The 23,531-nt window shown below is 50.1% G+C and overlaps 1 protein-coding gene across 1 annotated transcript in view; it reads right to left on the bottom strand.

Annotated features, from left to right (window-relative positions):
- The window catches only part of Optix (optix), a 38,768-nt gene extending 15,622 nt beyond the window's left edge, over positions 1–23,146 (bottom strand). The window contains exon 1 of the mRNA XM_043426606.1: positions 21,421–23,146. Coding sequence (XP_043282541.1) covers positions 21,421–22,064 — 644 coding nt within the window. The 5' untranslated portion in view covers positions 22,065–23,146. The remainder of the gene's footprint in view (positions 1–21,420) is intronic.
- Positions 23,147–23,531: the final 385 nt, after the last annotated feature.

Raw genomic sequence — 23,531 nt, 5'->3', positions numbered from 1 at the left:
GCGAGCGGCGGTGGCAAGGTCCGAAGTGAAATTAGTGGATCGAGGCTGGATTCCCGAGGGAAAAGAGCTTCCCGGGTCGGGCTGAAACCCCGTCACTTTTCATACGTATATAATAGGCTGTGCAGCGAGTTGTATATACGTGTAATAGAGTGCGAGGTCCTCGGAAGCTCTGGAGCACGATATTGCTCGTCGCAGCAACGGTCCCTTTTCAATGTTCCGAGTTCTTGAAGTGTCAAATTCAATAAACTCCACTCCACTCGATTCCCCTCCGTCCTCCCGCCGCTCTTTTGTTTTCGTATAATAATAAGATCGAGAATATTCGAAAGCGTGTTCTTTCGGGAGGCTGTTATCACGAGAATCCCGAGAGATCGGGAGGAGATTGCATTTTCGGTGCTCCGCATATTTATCCTCGATAATCGTGCACTGTCGAAGCTCCTTTTCGTATCGTCTTCGATCAAGTGGAATCCTTCAATGCGCTTGAAAACTAAACGAACTATTTTTCGTAATTCTCTCAATTATTACGCAATAAATTACGAGTCAGAAAGTCCGCGAGCGCGCTCCGGTTACTCGTTCTCGTGTCCAAGCGAGTCGCAGCTTAATGAATATGAATAAGCAATGAATCATTATTTTTTTCCATCCGAAAAAAAATACGGCCGCTCTCGTTTTTTGTCAAAGTAACGAGCGGGGCCCATCTCCGTTTTCAAGAGAATGGAATAAAGCGAGGGACTGAAGCTAATAATTACACCCCCACTCTCCTGCCATCACTTTCCCAACTCTATTTCACGTGCTTTTCCATCCTGCTCGCTTTTCTCTTGCTCTCTCTCCTCCTTTGCGCTACACTCACGCGCTCCACGAGGGTAACGAGCCTTCGCGCTTATTATCCCGTTATTACGGCATCAAGAGCACAGAGGCCAAAGAGAGCGCGAACCGGGGCTACTGCCGAGCTGGCTCGTGCAGCTACAGCAAATTCTCTCTTCCTTGCTCTTGTCCATACGTCACAGGTTCCTTCGCAAACGCTAAGGACACTGAAGCTCGTGCTTCTGCTTCAACGAACGCTCGCTCTCTCTCTCTCCTGAGCTTTTTTTCTATCGTGCGTAAAGGTCGCAGTTGTCCCTGCGCAAACTGCATCCTTTTGATCGAACTTGTCCAGAATATTATCTCACAGAAACGACCATTTTTTTGTTCGATTCCGTCATTGATCAACGCGAATGAAAAAAGCATGAAAACTTTTCCTTTGGAAGGTATTCGGATTCCGAGATGCGGGAATCGAAATAAATTATTATTCGTTAAATTGCGACTATGCGGCGATGTACGCTGAAAGACAATTCCAGTTTTTACTGCATGCGTAAGAAAAAATAGTCTGTCAGAGAAAAATACGAAATTTAATAGTTTTTGTTTCGAATTTACTCGGAAATTACAGTGTTTTTGGTAAAACCCTCCAAAATGGGCGATATATGGAACCCTAACGCTGCGGTGTCAGAGTACTTTTTACAATTTTTTTCTAAACTCTGTAAAATGAGCAATTAAGAAATTATAATTTGGTAACGACACGAAAGTTACAACGTTTTTGGTGAAAGCCTCCAAAATGGGTGACGTGGAACCCTAAAACTATGGCGGCATAGTAATTCTCTTACTATTTTTTTCCCTCCGTGCAGAATTATCCATCGACGCGTAATTTGCTTACGTACACGTATTATACACTGAGCACTCAATTACGCAGTGGTATTATGCTCGTAATAAAGAAGCAGATTGGCGAGTTGGCGTGATACGATCTCGAGTTTGCACAAAAAAATGGATGACCAGCCGAAAAGGTTGGCGTCTTTCGTAAGTTAGGCACACACGCACACAGGCAAACGCGGCCAGAGAGAGAGAGAGAGAGAGCGCCGGTAATGAAAGCCGCTTCGGCGTGTGTTGGTAAGCCATTAACGCCGCTATCTTTTATCGTCGCTCCCGATTAATTTCACGTTTTAACACATGTAACATGCGGCGCTGCTTGTTTTGAGGGCGAGCGGCATGTGCGCGTTCGCGGCGCGAATACACTCGCAGACACGAAAGTCCGACATTACACGATCTACTCGCGGCTCAGAACTTTCCCTCGGATCTCGTTTAATAATGTGGCGTGTGGGCGCTCGCACGGACGTTTTAGTCAACGTTGCCTGTGGCCGCGTTCGACGTCGGCATAATCAACGAAAAAGTTTCGTCACCGCGCCATCTCAAAGGACCAAACTCCGCGTACACCGCGCTTTTAAAAACTAACACTTCCGCCTCTCCTTCGTAGAAACTCCGATCCGCGCGCGTACGGAAAAATAAAAAAATGAAAAAATCAGCGACGAGCGCTAAGACGACCACCGTGAAGCCGCCAACCGGTCCGTTTATTTCGCTCGAATGACGCGGTTACTATTGATATCTAATACACCATGTATCTACGGCTTCTCATCTTCGTGATATAAATATAATCGAGTTTCGAACCTTTTTCGAATTTTCAGTTACCAACGCTCGAGTTCTAACCCGCTCGACAGATTTTCGTCTCCGAATCGATCGGAGCTTCGTCGTTCTCGTTGGTTTTTTAGAGTTCCTGGAAAAATCAGTCAGAGTCCGATCGTTGCGGGTCCGAAGAACCGTCAATTTCGATGCGGACTTGCCTCGATTTCGATATTCACCGGAGCACGCCGATGGCGCGTGAAAAACCTCCGCGTTTCGGATTAACTTCAACGTCTGCGTGGCCTAACAAAGTAAAATAAGAGCCGACGCTGAGGAGAAATCGATGCCTCCGACTCGTTTTTTATCCTCCTCCGATATTTATTCGCCCGAGGATGGAGTCGTTTTCGAGCCCGGGGATTAACGTCGATCTCGGCGCGTGCACCGCGACGAGCCGGGAGGCGAGTGACAAGTGTACTGTTGCATCGCACATTCGTCTGTGGGGGCCAGAGATATGGACATTTCTTGCGATACCTCGCGACGCGGGATGCCCTATATCGTGACAGCCGATGACACCTCGTTCGCAGCTTCTTTTCCTGCTGCGTGAGGAAGCTCTGTGTGAAAAGAGGCGCAAACTTTTGGGAGTCTCGATCCCAGCCAGTCAGAAGTTTCGCTCAAAATTTGTCTTTCACTCAACAAACTCGATTTTCATTGAAAAATCGAGTCGAAATCCCGCTCAAATAACTCTAATCGAAGGATCGAAAAACCAGTGAGACGACTGAAAACGACGATTAATACGGAGAGAAAAAATAGTAAGAATTACTATGCCGCCAAAGCGTTACGATTCTATGTCGCCCATTTTGGAGATTTTTACCAAAAACTTGTAATTTCCGAGTCAATTCCGAATAAAAACTATTATATTGCGTTTGCTCTGACAGAGGTCAAACCGTGCTATTTTTTCTAGCGCAGTTCACCGAGGAAACGTTGTAAAATTTATGTCGGCTCGATGATGAACCGTCAAGTAGAATTATTGTGCCGCATTTGCTCTCTTTGGTGCTGTTTTTACGATCGAAATTTGCCGTTGAACATCATCGAATCGAGTTCGTTTCAGCACCAAAAATTACTGTGTATGTTCGTAAGAATTAATAACATTGCTATTTAGAAGCCCACTCTCATGGCACCGTAGTAGTTTTCACTGGAATTTTCTCTCCGTGAAGAAACCGAGCGACGCGGATTTTTTCGCAAGGCTAATTAGGGTCAGGCGTATCGTGTGCGCAAGAGTCGTGACACGAAATCCGGAAATCATACATGAAAAAAGCGAACGAGGGTGGCTGTGTTTGCAATAGTGCAGCAGTTACTGCGCTCGAAGTATGGAGAAAGGGAAGGAGAATGAATAGTGAGAAGCGCGATGTTTGCTTCGCCTTCGTGCACCTTCACTCCCAGTCCTGCAATGCAATTCACAGCAGCGTGATACAAGCATGGAATCCTGGAGAAAAATGTTTTCCAAAACTATCTAGAAATTTTGGGTACATTATTTGTGTTTTTTTTTTGTAAAGCGTGTGGGATCTTCAGGCACTATAAAAAATATAAGTAGCGCAGTAAAATTTGCCGATCTCCAATGGCAAAGTTTTCGTCCGAGTTTTTATTTTTTGTCCGAGAAAATCGAAAATTTCCATAAAATGCATTTTTCATTTCCCTGTGCCACATCATAAATATTAATTCATGAAATGTCTAAAATAATTATCATTTTCCCCACTTCTTTTGAAATTTTAAACGGTGCTGTTTGCAGTGCTAAGCACAGCAATTTTTATAAAATATTTTTCACCGCGTGCTCGGCACTCCGGACTCTTTGGAAGTGCAACGAATAATCGGAGGACCAATTGTTTCTGGAGTCCTCGGTGGGGGGCGAGTCCGGAGAAGCTGCTTATCGCCACGCATCTACGATTTATATTTTATATTTAGATCGAGGTGGAGCTGCTGTCCACGTTTGCACGTAGACGCGGTGCCAAGGCACAATGCAAGTTCGTTAGACGAGGCTGGAAGCGAGTGAGCCGAGTCTCATGCCCGTGGACGCGTACTTTGATTCCGCAGGTCGAGTGTTGCGGTCGGACGTCTCGGGACGGCTCGTTACACTCCCTTTTGCTGGCGAGTCGCTCGCTCTCTCTCTCTCTCGAGTTATTACGAATGAAGAGCTTTCGCGACATCAGCGAGGAGAGCGAATGATGGGCAGTGCGAAGCTTGCGGTATTCTCACCGTTGCATTTATTCAGCGTATTATTTATATCCATAAATAGACGTACGAGAGAGTCTCGAGGGAGTCACCTGTCTCTTCGTGCCTGTTTTGCTTCTTCACGCCTCGAGATAAGGCGTGTCATCAGCGATTCTATGGGCGCACCAGCCTCGTTTTGCGCTCTTTCTTCGGGAGTATTTACCCGCGGCTGCATTCGCGTGTGTGCGTGTCCGGAGTCGGCTCGCGCTCGGGCGCGAGGGCTTCTGAGGCTCTTTTAGTGCCAGCGGGTCTTCTCCCTTCCGAACCTAACGTCAGTCCCCGTCTCGTGGCTCATCTCGATTAAAAAGTGCGGAATGACGAAAATCGAGAAATTTTTCGATTTCCCTGCAATCTTCGACCTCCCTCGGATTCGCCGGGCGTTCGAGCGATCTCCGCAAAGTACACGACGAAATGGAAGCCCCGCGCGGTCGGCACACCCTCGATTCGACTCGGAGCAAACCTCCTTAAATGATGATGTACTTAGCATACGATTTGTCGGAGAATAGATTGTTGTTTTTTCTTGTAATATATCACACCGGGAGGATGATGATGACGAGAACGATGCGCAACGACGATAATCGTAAATTGGATTATAATTCGCGTAGGCTATAAGTCACGCTCGTCACCTCGAGTGTACGAAATGGCTTGTCCCCCGCGCGCCTTTGCGAAGCCTCGGTGTAATATATGACTTTCGCGTTGAAAGTAACGTGGGCAGGAGCAGAGGCCCGAAGGGAGCCGCGCACTCTTCGTTTTCTTTCATCATATTCTTATATATTTAGCTCATAGTCTTACGATTTTTCAATTCCACAATCCTCCTGGCCCTTTTTAAGCACCTGTACACTCGAGTCCTGCTTTTTTTACGAGGCCTCCTCGGCACATCTGTCTCCCCTTGGCTCCGACGTCGTCACCCCCATCCGCCAATTATTTAGTAATTGAATTCGTGTTAATACAAATACGGGCGAGTGTGCGTGTGTCTGGATGGAGGAGGAATAAGGCGAGAGTCATCGTTTAAATGATCATTGCCGTTCTCCATGTCCTGCCTCCGTCACGTTTGTCCCCGGAGCGCGCTGACAGAAGCCCTTTTTTCGCAAATTGTTTATCCTTTATTCGCGCCTCCTGCGCGAGTCTCGGTCCCCGCGTCGTTTGTCAACCGGCGACTCGGCGCGGTGCGAATCCCGGAGCTTTGCAAAAAACTTGGAGAAGCCGCTCGCGCGACTTTTGCTCGTTGCGGAGCTCAGGCGTGACGGGTTTTTCGTCGCGAGCAATAATTTCGGAGCGCGCGGTGAAGGAAAATGTTGAGAAATTTTCCGCAAAATTAAGAACTCGATCCCGCTTCGGTCGTCGTTTACCCCCTCCTCGAAGTTAAGAGGCTCTTCGTGTCACAAATCGTTCGATTATCCGAGCAGGTATCATGGCCGAGGGAAGAGCAAGTTTGTTGGAAATGAAAATCGATTATATGCGTGACCGCCGAAGACAAAGGGAAAGAGGCGCGTGAATCGTCGGAGAAACGCGGGCGCGGGGGGCGGCGCGTTTTCGTCCGAATAGAGAAGGCATGCAGCGAGGAGAGATAGACCGCTGGGAGAAGAAATAAGACGGAGCTATGAGCGGAGCAGGCATCCCGACGAGGAGCGCGAGCAGCGTAGACTTTTAATAAATAGCTCGAAGCGTGACTCCAATATTTTTGACAAGTTAATCATGACTCTTTCGTGTGTTCAAGATTCGGCGGCTCGCGAGCCTGCCCGGCTAATCCCTGGGGAAGAGAAGCGCGCGCCGCTCCTTTCGTTCCTTCGATTTTTCTTCCATTCGCCGAAAGCAGCTCGATAATTCCGGCGCAACATCGTCGACGAGTCCTGCTCACTAAAGTAGCGTCGTACTTATGCAAATGCCGGGGCATTTCATCGCCTTTCATCTTCGCGTTTTGGGAAAAGCACCACCGCGTCACGCCGCCATGCATCTTTATCATCAACTCGGCGCCCGCTCGATCTTCTCGCTCATCCGCCTCGCGATGACTCGCACAAATCCTTCTTTTCCCCCACTCTTTCGAGACTTCCTCCGCGAACGATCCCCAGGCCCGAATCGTTTTCCACTTTCGCTGCAATCGCGAGTCTCGACTCACAGTGTTTCCCGTCACCCCGAGCCAACGCGGCAGCTCAATTTTCCGAGGAAAAGTCGAACCACGATTTCTCAACGGAGACACATCCCCGCCGGCGGGAAGGCGATCGATCCACGGAATTTTCCTTTTCACCCATGTTTGTACATCTCCGGATGAGAACAAGGGTCGCTAACGCAGCGACGTACTTTACAGGATATGCGATTGGGTCCGCGGAGCGAGAGGGGTGGACAAAGGGTGGGATTAATCCGAATGGTAATCCTCGAGGCGAAGGAGCGTGTTGATGGCGAAGATCGGCCGAGTCTGCAGGGCTTCGGGAGTCGGTTCGGCTGTGTTTTAACAACGGTTCAAGCGAGCGGAGATAAAAAAGTGTGAGCAGAGAGGGCTACGGATATGTATATAAGCTTATAGCGGGAGCGTCACTTGTTTGCTCATCTCGTTTGATCCGCGCCGTCGAGGCGCGCTCCGAGTTTCTGCATACGCTTCATTTGATACATTTATTGGGCAAACGGGCATCGAGGTGCGAAGGCGTCGAAATCAAAGAGAGAAATAGAGAGCATTTCGTCTTTGGCCCCTCGAAGATTCGCCGTTTCGCAGGATTCGTCGAGTGTGCGAGCACCGCCGTAGGATCTTTCGCCAGGTGAAGCGAGGAAAGATACGAGCGAGGGGCACCTCGTGGCTCTCGGTGACGTGTGAAAAATTCGAGGCACCGGTAATGAGCTCGTGCGCACAAAAGGCCCGCGAGAGAAGGACAGACGCGAACGGAGAGGAGCGAGAGCGCCGGGAGTTTTGTGCAGAAAACCACGCGCGCGGAGCATTCGACGGCAGCCACTGTCATTTGTTCTCGAGGGATTCGGAACGATTTGTCCGCTGGTCCGACACACTCGAACACCGATATATACGCCTCTGTATATCAACACATAATAGCACAGTCGCAATGCCTCGAGTTAGTACCTTCATATCCACCTTTCTTCGCCTTCTTTTGTCTGTCTCACCGTCCCCCCCCCCCCCCCCCCCCATTCGTATTTATATGTACCTTCCATAACTGTATACATGGATTCTGGAACGATGCTGTGTTCACGTCAAAACAGTATTGTCCTGTGCTAACGACTGCTCATCTGTCTTGAGAAGCAACGCAGAGAACTCGTGCTCTCGTCGTCAATCTCCTCCGTGCCAATGCTGCTCGTAGGCTGCTATTGTGTCTCTTCTTCAACACATTTGTCCTTTGCTAGGTCCGGTGAGATTTCTGATTAGACCGATGAAAATAATCCTCGTGTCGAAAGATTTCCTCATTTTTATTGTTCACGAGCTCGTTCACGTTTCCGGAGTTAAACTGGTCGAGCCGGGTCCGCGTTTCGTGTGACGATGCGTTTGTCTCGGGATTGTTCATAACTCGTGGCAGGGAGCTCGAGCAGTGCGGTTAGAAATCGATTGAATCGATTTCTAACCGCGTCGCGCGGCGATCAACAACGGGCTTTTCGATCGACGATTTTTCACGCGCGATCAGTGGTCCCGCCACCTACAACGAGTTCCTTTAATTACAAGTCTCAATTTATATTTTCGAGTGCGGGGGAATATTTGCAGCGTCGAGTTGTCGCCGGCCCTCGGGCTCATTACGACACGAGCGCTCGCACCACGCAGCCCGGGCGGCTCGGTGCGCGGCCAATTTATCGTTATTTTATGTATGATACAATCAGCGGTGCACTTCGTCGCGCACCGTTGCCGCGAGAGCTTCTATGAATGAGAATAAAAGAAGGTTGAGAAAGGAATAAATGAAAGGATCGGGACACGTTATTCCTGTCACTTTTACCACTATTTTTGTGACTTTCGTCATATTTTATTAACGCGTGATACGCGAGGATATCGAAATCAAGCCGGAAATCATATTCCATCGGGATTACGTTGAAACAGTTTGTTTCGAAGTTCACCTTGTCGCATTAGTCATCGAAGTCGTTGCTGCGCCTGTCTTCGCGCCTTAATCACCATTGAAAGCTTAAAGTAGTTCAGCCATTTTATGACTAGTCAAATTTGCAACCACTTTATGTTGATTAATTTAAAGTCTAAATTATTAATAAAATTAACAAACACTTGCATCGAGAATATTCTTATCACAAGAATCTAATAAAATGCTTCAAAAATATCATAAAAGATCAAATTTATACTTCAACTCGACCAGTTAATGATTGGGTCTGACACTTTTTATTGTGCGAAAGCAAGTTTATATCGGTGTAAAGCCACTGAGAAAAAGGAATGATCGATTCATCAAAAAAAAGCGAAGCTACTGGACGAATGAAAGCACGCGAGTCAGTCTGAAAAATAAATTTGATGAAATTCCCGCGATTCCCGAATTTGCCCGAAGTTCAATCAGCTGCTGTTACCAGCGGTCCAACTTAACGACCGACATTCGCTTTCGATGCGTTAAAAACTAAAGTTTTTTCATGTTTTCTTTCTTAAAAGCCCCGTAAAGTAACGTTTTTTTTTCAAAGGAACGGAATCTGTGATAAATTTTCTTCACGATACAGACTTTTCCGAACACCGTACAATTTTTTCACAATTAATATTGTTACGAGTTCTCCCATGGGGCACCATGTTAAAAACTCAAAATTGTCAATGAAGCGATTCGAACCGTGCTCATCGTTATCAGGGGACCTTAAACTATCATTAACCGCAAAAAAGTGGACCTTCACCGTACTCAATCGAACGGCCGAACTACTTTAATAAACGGATTTAGTGCGTTCGCGTTCCACCTGAAAAAGCGGGGACTTGATTAATATCGAGTCTTTCCAGACGATCCAACTTTTTTCATGATTAAAACACTCCAAGCCCGTTACGCAGTGGAACGAAAATAACTGAATTTCTTCCGGATCCCACGACATGACGAAATGTTTAATCAGAAACGTTCCTTTTTCCCGACAGAGCCTGCTCACTCGCCCCGAGGAGCTTCGTGTCACAAAGGCCTTCCCGTCGTTAGGTGCACGACCTGTCAAAATGCCTTATTCTACCAACAGTGCGACTAATTGACACGCGAAGGAATGAGGAGAGAGGAGCGAGACGTGAGAGCTCCGGGATATCAGTCTGCTGCCTGTTCAGGCTTAATCTAGGAAACACGACGTCGCATTATACTTTGTAATGACCGCTCGGTAGCCGCGGCGAGTTCGCTGATCCCCTGCTCCGAAGCAACGGCTCGTTGTAACGGCTCTCCAGAATTGCTGGCAAAGAATCGAGAGGAAAAAAGTTGAGGAAAGAGTAACAAGGACTCTTATATTTCCATGAAATAATAAAAATGAATTTCGATGCCGATTAATCGAGGAGGAAGCAGGCGATGTTCGCGCCCACGGAGCTCTTGGCGTCGTCAAGTTTGTTTCCTTCGGACGCGAGAACGCGTGTGTTTTATCGTTTATTCTTTTGTCTAATCTACTCTGGCACGTAACCTCGTCGTGTTACTACTCGGCGAGCTCTTAAAACCGATATAAACGTCGTCGAGTACACACACGGGAGGGTCGGAGAGTGGAGAAGACAAAAAGAGAGCGCGGGGCGGGGGTTGGCTCGGGCTTTTTCGATAGCGAAGAGCCGTGCGATCTCAAGATATACGACGTCGCGTTTAGTGGAGCAAGTGGTATGCGGGCGCGGAGAGGTGCGCGCTGCCATTATTTCTGAGGACTCGGAGCTCGAGGATCCGCGATCCGGATAAACGTCAAGGCACGTCCCCCGCGGGCGAGAAAATAAAACAATGAGAAAAACGAGAGGCGCGGAGAAGAAAGAAACGTTTGCACTCGAGGAGAGTGTCACTCGTCTTCCGGGGCTCTCGACACACCCGAGACGCGGCATCCCCTGGACCAACTTCTGAATATTCTTTTGCCCGAGCCTCCGGGGAATCGGAGTGAATTCCCACACTGTAAAGAATAGCTGCGAGTCGAAAAATCCTGAGTGAAGACCAGCACCGAAGTAACTTTGGCTCGGGGCGCGACCTTCGAGACGAAAACCACGAAATCTCAGTGCGGCGAAGTAAAATTTTCCAAAAATTTTAAACCCCCCCCCTCGTCGCGCTCCCACCCCGTCAAACGTTCAGAATCGCCCGCTCTTTTTCCACCCCCTTGAGCTCTCGGTCCTGGCGCGTGCTTCAGATCTCACGACCCCGACCGGGCGAGCTCTCAAAGTCGGAGAGTTCACCGCTTCGATATGTGCTTTTACAACGTTTATATATACAAGCGGACGGAATACAAGCGACTTTTTTCGAGGACAGATGTAACTGTTTCGCTCTCCCCTCTCCCCGTCGATTCGTCTTTAGTTTCTCTGTACACGCCGCGCGCGACATCCGCGCCGCTGTATCGGGCAAACGCATTGATCTCGACACATGTGCTCCCCACCCCGTGGAGGAGACGAGTCTGTATAGCTCTCGCGCCACCCTCCCTCGCCGTTTCTTCGATTGCGAGAGCGCGAACCCTCTTCAATCTGCAGTCAATTGTTTCCAGCTAAACTGTTTGCCTTTCAGAGTCGTGCCCCCGAAGCCAGTCTCTCTCCCTCTCGGTCCTTCTCTCCGAGCAGGATCCCCGTCGACAAACGTGCGCGCAGCAGAGTTTATCCAGCATCGATGTAACGCGCGCGCCTCGCACACCCTTTCTAACCTTTTTTTCTACGCGCTCATCCTCTCGTTACGATTCTGATGACTTGTTTAGCTTTAAAGTATCTCCGGGTTCGATCTCAACGTACCGCGTCTCATGAGGACTCTATTTCGAAATTCCATTCCACCTTCCTTGCCTATAATATCGAATGAGATTCGAGGGACGATAGTAATTGATAAAATACTTGGCGTTCCGCGGGCCATCGAGAGTCCCCCGAAGCCCTCGCCGAGGAGGATCACTTCGCAATGACGAGGACGCGAGCAAGTTTTTAATCTTCGAAACGATTAATCAGCGCGTACCTGTGCGGGTGCGGAGGAAACTATCGGGAGAGGCGAATCGAAAGTCACCCCTCGAGCGAACGGCTTAATCATGAAACAATCACGTGCTATCGTCCCAGTGACGCTGCTCGCATAAAGGTCAAATAAAAAATCTCACCTACACTCGTAGATTACGCGTCTATCCACGTACGTCGACAGACGTGTGGACGGTGCGCGAGAGCTCGAGAGGCGATCGAGTCCCGCTGAACGCGATGAGGCGAACGAGTCGAACGCTCAAAGCCACTCGATCCTCTCCCTCTCTCGCCCACATTCAATGTGCTAAATCATTGCCAGGTCATTTGTTAGCCGGTACCAGCCACGTCCTCGCCGCGGTGTAACTATCTCAACGGCCGATTGCCTCTAGCCCAACAACCGGCAGCTAAAGCCAGGATCCAACAATCTATACATGATACGCACACATTATTTTTACGTAACATTATAACGAAGGCGGGTACAGAGTGTCTCAAAAGCGAGCCCCGCGTCGAGACGCGTCGAAAGCTGGTCGAAGTAAAAGGATTGAGCGAGGACCAAATTTCCGTAGTTACAGCTTGGAACGGAGCAACGAGCGGGTGATTTCGAGAGCTCTGGATCTGGGAAACGAACTCTGCTTTTGGGTTAACCAGTATTTGTGCGCGGAGAGAAAACGGGAGAGAGAGAGGGACGCTGCCGAATCCACAATCGGGCCACGCGCGTTCACCTTGCAGCTTCCTTGCCCCCGAATCGTACTGCGATACGAATCTTCACCGAAATAATCATCTTCCATACAAACGAATGAAATCTTGGCCGGAATGAAAGGATCTGTATTACGGTGACGGGGGGGGAGAGACTCGAACGTTTTCGAGGAGTATCGATTTCGCCGAAGAAATCGGAGAGATCTTATACATATTATATGGATATTAAGGTGGATCAATCGGTTGAAAAACGAGTCGAGAGTGAGGGAGATGGACAAAGGTTCGCCAGAGATTTATAAAGAAAAGAGGAAAGATCGAGGGACTTTGAAAACTCGTGGGGAGGTCTCTGGGAAGTGAAGGAAAAAAAAGGTAGGAGCAGGGGGAGGGCTTGCTGGCAGGCAGAGACTCCGAGGAGCCTTTTCGCTCTTGGTTTTCTCGTTCTCCGTTATTTCGGGCGCTCCGACGCACTGGCAACAAAATCTAAGAAAGCAGCCTGTGTGTGCGCTATCTCCGAAGATCTTTCGATATTCTTGAAAAAAAGCGGAGGATCTCGATGTCGCTCGATTCACGGTCGAGGACTTGTTCGTGGCAGTGGCATCGAGAGGAGCGAGAGGCTCGAAGAAGCCCTCCGTCCTTGGCTGCTTTTCGGGGTTCGCTGCCAGGGCAGAGAGCCGCACGGGAGCAGCTACGGGCGAGATTTGTGTGGATACGGCCGCGATCCTCCTCACGGCTAACCGTCACGTGGTCGGATTGTCAGCCGGTTAATTAAGCGTGAAACAAGCGCGCGGGGCGGCCGCGTATGCTGCGGTTGAGGGTAAAACGGTGCGCATCCCCCGGAGGCATCCGAGGAGAGCGCGAGAGAGAGAGAGAGAGAGCGAGGACGCAGGAGGAGAAGAAAGGGCGAGCGCGGGCTCGGGGAAAGACACGAAAATAGCGCGGTGACCGCGCCACGACATTCGATACACCCTCGCCGAGGGACTGTCTCCGGTTCTTCTCTAACCACCGTCCAGTGCGATCTTCGTACGACGTTCTACACCGCGAGGGGGGGATCATTTTCCTCGGGTGCGTTTGCTCGTATATTTACCCAAAGATAGAATAAACTGCGCGGGGCAGCAAGTGAGCAGGAAAAGGGCACGGGACCGAGGGCCGGAAGCTCCTCAACGGCCTCGGCACGACGCCCTTTCGCTTCTCAAAACCTCCGTCCGTCGAAGCCGCGTATTCGGAGGACCGGAGTAGCAATACCTGTGCCTCCTTCGTGCCGATAGCCCGCGACGGAGCTGGCCGCGAGGAGAGCAGCAGGAGCAGCAGCGTGCTCTCTTTCACCTCTGAAATCGGACACCGCACACGAGATCCTCGTGTATACCGTTCACCGGGAACTTTATATACGACACAGGTGCGCGTACTCGCCGAGCTACATAATACACGTCGCGCTCGATGTATAGCTATAGAGGAATATTATTTTATAGGGAACCGGCCGAGCCGGGCACGGGATAAATTAGGCGGCGTGCACCGGCTCGAGCTAATGCTCGAATCATTCAGGGAGTTATTGGAACGTGAAATATAATGGAATTTGATGAATCGCGTAATAAAATCTCGCCGTTTGATCCTTCGTGTTCAATAATCATCGAGACTCGAGACTAGCACCGTTTTTTGTAAAAAGAGGCTGCTGGTTCGGGTCACGCGAGTGGGCGCTGCGAGGAAAAACGTTATTGTTAGTACGGACTATAAATATTTGATCGGCCCGTAACGGATACGAGTTTTACTCGATCCTCGTGTTTTTTGACCCCCTCGCTTCGATGACCGCACGATTACGAGGCAAACTAGTGAACGACACGAGATGCTGAGCCGGGGAATCCACGGGGATGGATTCCCCGTTGACAAATCGATACGCGAGCGATGAGTTAGTATTTCGTGGTCCAACAACGTGTCCGAATGCGTTCGTATAGTCGCGTTATTATTTTTATATGGAGCCGCAACCCTCCTCGGCTCAACGATACACTTTTTTCTAGTGCTGCCTCCACCGGAGCGGGAGATGTGTGCCGTCGGATGCTGTGGGGGAACCCCCGCGGCGATGCCGTGAAAACAGTCACGCAAGCCCCGTCCCCGTGTGTCTCCGTAACCAGCCGAAATTTCGTTTCTCTCCGATCCGTACTCGTGCATGCTCTCCACGACGATGCGATAGAGTTCAGAAAACAAAAAGCTACCACGGAAACAAGTGACAGCTGGCCCTCACAAGTCCCTGGGACACGCACGTCAATTACCCACTTGATGTTTTTTCCACTCCTCGTCTCCCGCCTCCCGAACTCTCGAAATCATTTCTCATGGCTCTCGCCGCTTGCTCTGCCCCCCGAAAGGTAGCTCGTGCACAGAGATACGCGCGCTGTCTCCATCAGCGGTTCATTGATTCTCGGCGCGCTAATTATCTTTTTCTCGCTCTCCTTTCCATCACGTTTTTTTCGACGCTCTATACCGGATCGCATTTCGTATTGAGCGAGCAAAGAGCCGGTTCTGTGTGCGCGCCCGAGAGAGGGAGAGGCCGAGCAATAGAGCCAGAAACACACTCGAGCTCTGCGGAGGAATATGAGTTTTGATCCAAAGCCCCGATCCGCGTAGCCGCGCTGCTATAAATCCTGTAATCCATCACTGAGAGCACACACACACACACACACACACACGATGGGGGGAGTGAATTACGAAACGAGAGTATAAATATATGTGTGGACGAATAATATAATAGGGAAGAAAAACGTGGAAGAAATGGGCCTGCGGGGTCAACGGAAAGGAAGAAAGAGAGAGAGAGAGAGTGCAGGTGTCATGGAATCGCCTCGTGGCCACACCGCACTAATGATCCTCGACAAGCCAACGTGGAAATTAATCATCGCCTTTGTCTTCGCGGATCCCGCGGCCTCCCCCCTCCTTCATTCCCGTACGCGCATTAGTATATTTTTCGGGCTCCGTTCTCTCGCTCGCTCCGAATTTCAAGCTCCAAATTCGAGGGCCAGGGAGTCTCGCGTTTTTCTGGCCTCGTATCGCCGGAGAGGCCTGCTCTCTTTTTGCTCGTTTTTCCTCGCAGTTGAGCTCGGAGCTGGCTACTCGCTATCTCGAAAAAATGGTGAGCGTGGAATAATGTGTCTCTTGCGGCGGAGAATCTCAGGCGTCATCGCGCGCGCGTCCTCGCGTCGACAAAGCTCCCGCGTTTCGGCTCGACGCGGATTGTTGCTTCGACATTACGTGCGTGTCCGCTCGCGCTTGCACACTCGAACGGGAAAATCTCACGAATCTTTCTCATCCTACAGCTGTCGCTGGCCGCTTCTTCGCTCCTCGTCCCAGTCCCAATAAGACCTTTTAATCGGAATGACAAACACTATGCACCGAGATTTTTCCTCCCCCCCCCCCCCCCCCCCCAGGAGACTCGCAGAAACGGCAGAAAGAGACCGCGCGACCGCAATGACATTTGCCGCAAGCTGTTACTTCGCACTTGCGCGTGGAAACGGGCTCCGCAATCGGCTTTAAGGTCATCTCCCTTTGAGCGACAATCTCGACGCGCGAAGAGCCTCGCGACATGAATTTAACAACGGCTTTTCGACCTCTCGTACACCTCGACGTTGAACATTCCTTTTCGGGAACGCAGACGAGAAAACTAGCGAGAATAATTCATCGCGAGGAAGGATTCTGATCCGTTGATTAAAGATTCTTTCTGAAGATCCAAAATTCACAAATTTTCGTACCAAATGTACGGGCAAAGGTGAACGTTTTCGTATTCTACGGACGATTTCAACCTGCTCGACGAATCGATGTACTATGCTCCCCGAGTAATATACTGGCGAGAGAGCAGCCAAGTCAGGTTTCCCGCAAGGATCAAGAGCCTCTGTGGAAAATCGGGGGCGGCTTCATCCCCTTTATCCTCACAAAAACATCCACGCTTATGTACCCGAAGTAGTTGGCCGCGATGCGGTACGTGTGCACAAACGCAGATGTGAAATCTCGTGCGCTTTTGCTGGCTATGGCGAGAGAGCCGTGCGGAGAGAGACACGGAGAGAAGAAGAGGGCACGAGGAGATTGCTCCGGGGCTTTTGGGGTCGAGCATATTGAATAACTCGCTCGCTGGACCGCGAAAATATACCGCGAGGCGGGCTCTCTGTGCGCGCATGGATTTTCGTCTCTCTTGCTCTTTCTCGTCTGCCTCCCCGTCGCTGCGGAAGGCAGACTCGCTCGTCACTTCATAACCCTCTGCCTCTCGATCCGTTTTCGAGGCTGCTTCGCCAGGCAGAAGCTTTAACCGAGTCTCGGGAGCGACGTGCGGAAGGATCTCGCCAGGATTCGACTCTCCGTCTCCCTCCTTCTCCGCCGTCTCCGCAAAGCCTCTAACGATCCTATACGGGGCACGAACCAACCCCTTTCCCGGTGGCGCACCAGGAAAGCGGCGCTCGTGCACCCCTCTCAAGGAGGAAACCTCGCGAGCCTCGCTCTCAGGAATTGCCTCTGCGTGCTCTGACGAAAACATATGGCACTGTTCCAGCTCTCAAAGATCTTGGATGCGAGATCAACGTTTTTATGGAGGCAGGCGAACCGTTAAATCGAATTAAAACGAATGCTTGTGCGGGTGCTTCGTCAAGAGTCCCCGAAAATACCGAGCGTCCAGCAGACTCTTCGTCAAAGAAATCGAGGACCTTCATTCCGGAACTACAACTCCGAAACAGGCTCCGACACTTTCGTTAACAGTCCGAACACACGCAGCATCGCAATTTAAACAAATTTCCCTCTATAGATCGGTGCACACGAATAAAATCAGGAACTGGAAAATGATGGAACGGCGATTTAATCATTCGATCGTGAATTACACTCGACGCAGCCGCCGCGTTCGTGTGGCTTCCACCGACCACGCATCTCGTCGCGTGTGTCTGTCTGTCCGTGTGTTATATGCAGAGCGTTTACAGGCTCGGAAATACGGGATTCTGTCGACGATTACGCCCGGAGGAAGATCGTTATTATAGTTTGCGAAGGTGATAATGACGCGAGTACCATCGAGAGCCTGTGATATTTGCTTCCAGGATGAGATCCATTCTCTCGGCGCAACGCGCGCCGCCCGCGTTAACCATTAAGGCGTAGAGATATATCGAGTGTGTGCGGCATCGATTTTCTTAGCCCCCGCCCGCGCGCCTCTTACTCGCGACCGTGCACTGAGCATGCATGCATGGAGAGTTGTCCCGGCGTATAGCATCGACGACGATCATGCCGTGAAATTAAATGAGAGCTCGCCAAGTTACGATCGAACGGTCACGACGATGCGACGGTTAACGATACGTCAATTATCCGAGCGAGTATTTATAAACGGGCTATAGCTATATTTAGATCGCGTGAAGGATCCTCGATGCGATCGTTATTAACGACTTTATTCGGAGCACCGTAATTGCGCACGACGCTCAAGTTTGCGTAGGGTTGGAGTCCAACGAAATGGAGAAATGGAAAAGAAACATTTGCGATTCGCCGAATTTTTATTTGACGAAGGCATCGCGCGTTGAAAAACTGCGAATTGCAAATTCGGGAAAGAATCACTGGAATTGGAGGCTTTTATCAACTGCAACGTCGCAAACTTCGGTTCGCCAACGACGAGGGGGCACGATTTTTCAGCGTCGATTGTCCATCGGAAAACAAAAGTACGAAAAAACTCGGTGGTTCGAGGAGAGAACCGGGGAGCAACTTTCGCCGAGACACACTGCTTCGCGGGAAAAGTCTCATTAAAAAACACTGCAATTTGGTCGCATCGACGAGCGGCGCAGGGGAAAACCCGTGCTGGCTGTAACGAGTCTCGAAAATTTCGTACGCCAGCGCTCCGCCAGTTGTTGCCGGGTTTTCCCGCAGTCGTAAATCAAAGGAATGATCGGGAGTGCGGAAAACCGAGAGACGGAGCGAGCGAGAGGGAGTCCTCGCACCTTCGCTTCTGCACCGACCGGAAGGAGGACCGAGAATTGTCACCAACGGAGCCGACCGTTCGATCGTGCTCTCTGTGTGTACGCAGTCAGGGGCGGGAGGAGTGCGGAGCGGAGGAGCGACAAATCGCTCGACAATATAGCCACCAGCTCTCGATACCTGCACCGACCAAAAGTTTGTCTATTGGTTTTTGTCGGTGCGTGAGAGTGTCGGAGAGAGAGAGAGCCGGAGGAGAAACTTGTCGCTGCTAATAGATTCGAGACGTCGCCGCCTCTCTGCTACTCGGAAATAAAACTCCACTGAAGTGAGCTGGCTCCGCGCGAAGGATGATCAATTGAACGACAGGTGGTCACCTGGCCTGGCTGTGCTGTCTTGCACTGCCAATAAAAACAACCGCGACACCAAAACATCTTGCCACTTTCGATAGAATCTCATTGACATCGGTGTTTATCGAAATATTACGACAATCGCGAGAATTTCACCGAGTCTGACCGATGGAGCTTGTTTGTTTTTTTATCGACTCGAAATCCTGGCCGGACGTCCGACGAGCCGAAGAGAATCTCGGCTCGCGCAGACTCGCGAGAAAACAATTGCTGGTCGGGAAAAAAAAACACGAAATGGGGCAGGAGAAGATGAATGAAACTCGAGGAGATGAGAATATAAAGAGAAAGAGAAGGGCGAGAGAGTTTTGTTGCGCGAAATACGATTTGAGACACGTAATTCGAAAATCGAGAGAGCATCCCAGCAAAACAGTCATCTCGCTCGCTCTCTCTCCTGCCAAGCATCCAGAAGCGCCCCCAGCAGCTACAGCAGCAACGGGACATCAACGTCCGACCCTCCGTCGGACCTAGAAATGAAATTATGCGACCCCCGTCGACGATTTCTCCTCTCTCTTTCTTCCTCCCTCGCACTGTCGTCGCTGCACCGAGAAGCCGCTCCACTTGTGTGCTTTATATACGTCGACGCATCTATGCTCGCGTGTGCTCCGCGCTTCTTCGATGCTCCAGGGGCTATCAACGGGCACAAAGGCCTTCTCTCGTTTCGTTGAGGACACGATACAAAACGCGCACTCACACCAGCCTAAAGAGGGCGTACAAGACCCCCAACAACCTCGTGATTATCGCTCAAGGGCGAAACCTAAACCGCTAAACGTTTCGCTATTAACTTCCATTAAACGCTCCTTTTGAAGACGCGAACTTTAACCCTTTGAGCCAGGTCTCTAGTCAACTTTTTCGGAAAACTTTGACCAAGATGCTGTCGAAAAATGTCGATTCTTGTGTCCTCGCTGCGGCGAGCGTCTTGACTCAAACTACTGGAAAAAGCAGAGCGAAAAGGAAAAAGTGGAGTACACTAATTTTGCGAAGCTCCGCGGGCTCCACGGTTTCGAGTCTCGTGATCTTTAGCTCGGAATTTATGTTCCCGAGCATTTATAGTTTTTATTGGAATCTAGTTTTCGTGGGGATTTGACGAATGGACGGAAGAGGAGAGTCGAGGATTGAAAATCCTGTTATTTGACCTTCCGGTTTCGATCCGATGGGTGATGTGGAATTATAAATGATAAAAGTAAAAACCAGATGAGCCACGTTTTTAAATGCGAAACAAAAATGCGCGAGCACCGGATTGCTCGATTCCGACGAGCTGCCTAAAAGACGGAGGAGAAAAGGAAATACGAGTTTTTTAAAGCGAGCTGCGGAAAGCGAGGAGAGCGCCGAGGAAAATTGAATTTTCCTGCGAATTCAGCGAACCTTTCTCGAGCGAAACAATGCGAAACTCTCTCTGATTCTCTCCGCCTCTCGCTTTCTTTCTCATCCACGGAAAGGCACTCGGAAACGTTGTTCGTGTGCACATGTGGCGAGCATTGTTTTCGTTCCTCGGTTCCTCGGTTCCTCGGGTGTGATATTTCTATGGAAATATTATATTTTCCCTCGTGGCAAGAGCGAGCGAAAAAGTTTGAAGTGTTGCGGGAAAAGCTCGAGAGATTAATGAGACTGGAGATAGAAAAGTAATGGAGAAATATTTGAATGATGAAACAATAAATATTCCGTTTGATCTTGTTTTTTATTGCGTGAAAAATCGTCGATTGTCGTTCCAGAATCGCGCCAATCGGTAACATCGAATCAATCGCGTTTTCGTCAAGTTCGTTTCTTCGACGCTTGCGTTACAAAACTACTTTATTGTCTCGTCACATGTAAACAAACGTTGTCGCAGCGAAAGTTAAACGTCGATCGAGAAACGGTCGAGGTCCAATCTCAATTGCTGCGTGCTTAAGCGACACTCGATTTTCGTTGAAAATGTGAAAATTTTCATGGAAAAATGGCCGAGAAGTTGGCTACTTTTTCATCACTTTCTCGACTAAATATCCAGCCGACCTGGGACCGTTTCCTGATCGACAGTTTTTCTTTCCCTTCGTTGCTGATTTATCGTCAAACAATTGATCGTTTGAGCGGATCTGATCATCCCTGAAGGGCCCGCACTACGAAAAAAGCCAGCGCGAGTTACAAAACTACGAGGATTCGCTCGGTAACTAAAGTATAGTATCACAAATCAAAATAAAATATAAATATAAAAGTGCGCGCGCATAAAAATTAGAGAGCTTACGTATCTAGAGTCGAGGTTCGTGGAAGAGTCGCAGAATTATGCGTCGCCTAATCGTAATAGAAATCGTACGAGTACATCGATGTTCTCGCCGGGGGGATAGCCGACGGCGGAAAGCGATTGGAACGCACATTAATAATAAGAGACGGGACAGCGTCTCGGCGCCGAGTTCATTTGAAAATATACAATTGAAGAAAAAAACATTGGCATAAGTAAAATTTGAACAATTTTTGTTCTCGTTGCTCTCTTGCACACTCTCGTTTCACTAAATTTGAGACTAAGTCGATCGCACAGATGAATTTTCTCGCCACGTATGCCCGTCACAGCAGTGACAAAATCGCTCGAATCGTTCGTCGCGCGCGGCTGAATCGGTGCGTATGTGTTTAATTTTTTTTCATAGCCAAGGATGAAAAAAAGGAGCCGAATCATTGATGATATCGCGGTCCTCGTGATCGTACTCGGAATGAAAATCATCGTCGTCGACGTACCTGTTCTTAGCAGCAGCAGCGCGATCTCTCTGCCTACGATTTTTGAACCAATTGCCAACTTGGGTGGGTGTGAGTCCGGTGGCGGCGGCGAGTTCTCTCTTCTTGCCGGGGTTTGGATAAGGATCCTGGAGGTACCATTCCCTGAGGAGGCTTCGAGTCCGCTCCTTGAAGCAGTGCGTCTTTTGTTCGCCGTCCCAGATGGTTCTTGGGAGTGGGAATTTCTTGCGAACGCGATACTTGTCGACGGGGCCGAGGGGTCGTCCGCGTAGTTTTTCGGCCTCGGAGTAGTGCGCCTCGAGCCACATGGCTTGGAGCTTGCCGTGGGAGTCTTTGGTGAATTTGTGCCTCTCGAGGATCGCGTACAGCTCGCGATAGTGTCCGGAGTGGAAAGCCACTATTGCTCGCGCTCTTAAAACAGCCTCGCTTTGATTGAGCTCCTGAATGTTTGGATGGGCGACGGGCAGGCTCCAGAGAAACCTCGCCAGCCTCTCGATGTCACCGCTCTCCTCGAGGTTGCCGCAGACCGCGGCGACTTGACTAGCGGTGAACGAGAGCGTTGGCAGGGCGAAAACAGGTGCCGGGACTATCGGGCCGTTGGCGTTTGGGACCGCTGATGCGGCACCGGCTGGAGCTACCGCTGACATTCTTTTTCAAAACTTCCGGACGCCCAGCCACCCGCGCGCCTCTTCGTCCTGGTTCCTTTCTTCTCGGGATCCGCGACCGGATTCTCCCTCGTTTCCCGTCGTCCTCGTCGCGAGAAAAACCCGAGTGTTGGCTGGGGGGCAGTGGCTGCGCTCAAACTCGGCACGGCATCGAAATCGCTCGCTCGGCAATCCCCGTCAAGTGTCTTGGCTCGCCGAGAACAGGATCGAAAAGAAAGGACGAGCCGCTACGAGCAACCTCCGCTTTGTACTTGCTCCTCGAGCTGCTCATCTCATAGCCGTCGATCGGCTTTCCTCGACTTCGCCACGATTAACGTAAAACAAACCCAAACTCGAGTCGCCGCTGGGCTATTCTCCGGGAAAAAAAACACACGCGAATCCACTCAGAACGCACTGCAACTCCTGAACGAATAAAAACAAAAGGGTTTACAAAACCAACAACGAAAAACTTTTTAATTTACGAATTTCCGGGATCGCGCGAGCTTTTTATCTCCGGCACACGATCCGAGCACACAACATTCGACAATTACACTGTCAACACGATATCTGGTCCCGTTCCTGCGGGTTATTCTCCAGGATCATGTTCGATTTACCTCTGCTATTTAAACGCATCAACGCGCTCGCCGGTGGCAGCTCAATTTAGCGGATTCCCCGAGCGGATAATCCCGATCCCAAACATAAAAATCTCGCAAAAGCTCGTTCGGTTACGACGATCGTGAGAGAAATATTGCTCCTCGGGGAACGACGACGTCACAGCCAGTAAAGGTAAATATAACCGTTGACCACCGTCTTATGTACGAGTGGTTGGGTGAAAAAAAACGTCACTTCGTTACACTCGAAGTAGCCGCGCGACAGTCCCCGACGAATTGATCGAAGCACAGCCGTCGTGCGCGTCGATAAACTCGGTATAAAAAGAGTAAATTCGGAGAGTAATTAGCGGTCGGAACTGTAACGGTATAAAGTCCGACGGTGTAATGCGATTTAGCGGAGAAAGAGTGGTCGGCGAAGCCTGAGCGCTTCGGCAGTAGGGCTAAGCGCGGTGGCGGCCGCTGCTGTTGCCTCGATCGTATCGGATAGCAAACTGGTTTCGCTTACAAGCCGGCATCTCGGCACCGGCCCTACCCCGCATGATACGTTTGTCAGAGACAGCCCAGCGTGGGCCAGCGTTGTTGCAACGGGCTGGTTATAGCGTAGACATGCCTGGAGCCTGTTTCGAGTGCGAGACAGAGAGGCTAGTTGCTCGGGGGGAGCGAGATAAGTGAAAAAAGGAGAAAGAGAGAGGGCTAGAGGAGCCGAAGGAGAGAGAGTAGGGTTAGGCTTGAGCCCTGAAAGGAAGGAGAAGGAGGCTCGTATGCGAAGTGGCGGGGTGGCCGAGTGAAACCGAGGATGAGGCTATCTCTCGCCGAGGCTCGTTTCCTTCGGCAGCACACGCTGCTGTGTTCTCCTCAT

This window comes from Venturia canescens, chromosome 8 (assembly GCF_019457755.1).
Source record: "Venturia canescens isolate UGA chromosome 8, ASM1945775v1, whole genome shotgun sequence".
Taxonomy (NCBI): domain Eukaryota; kingdom Metazoa; phylum Arthropoda; class Insecta; order Hymenoptera; family Ichneumonidae; genus Venturia; species Venturia canescens.
This window is presented reverse-complemented; position numbering and strand designations above follow the sequence as displayed.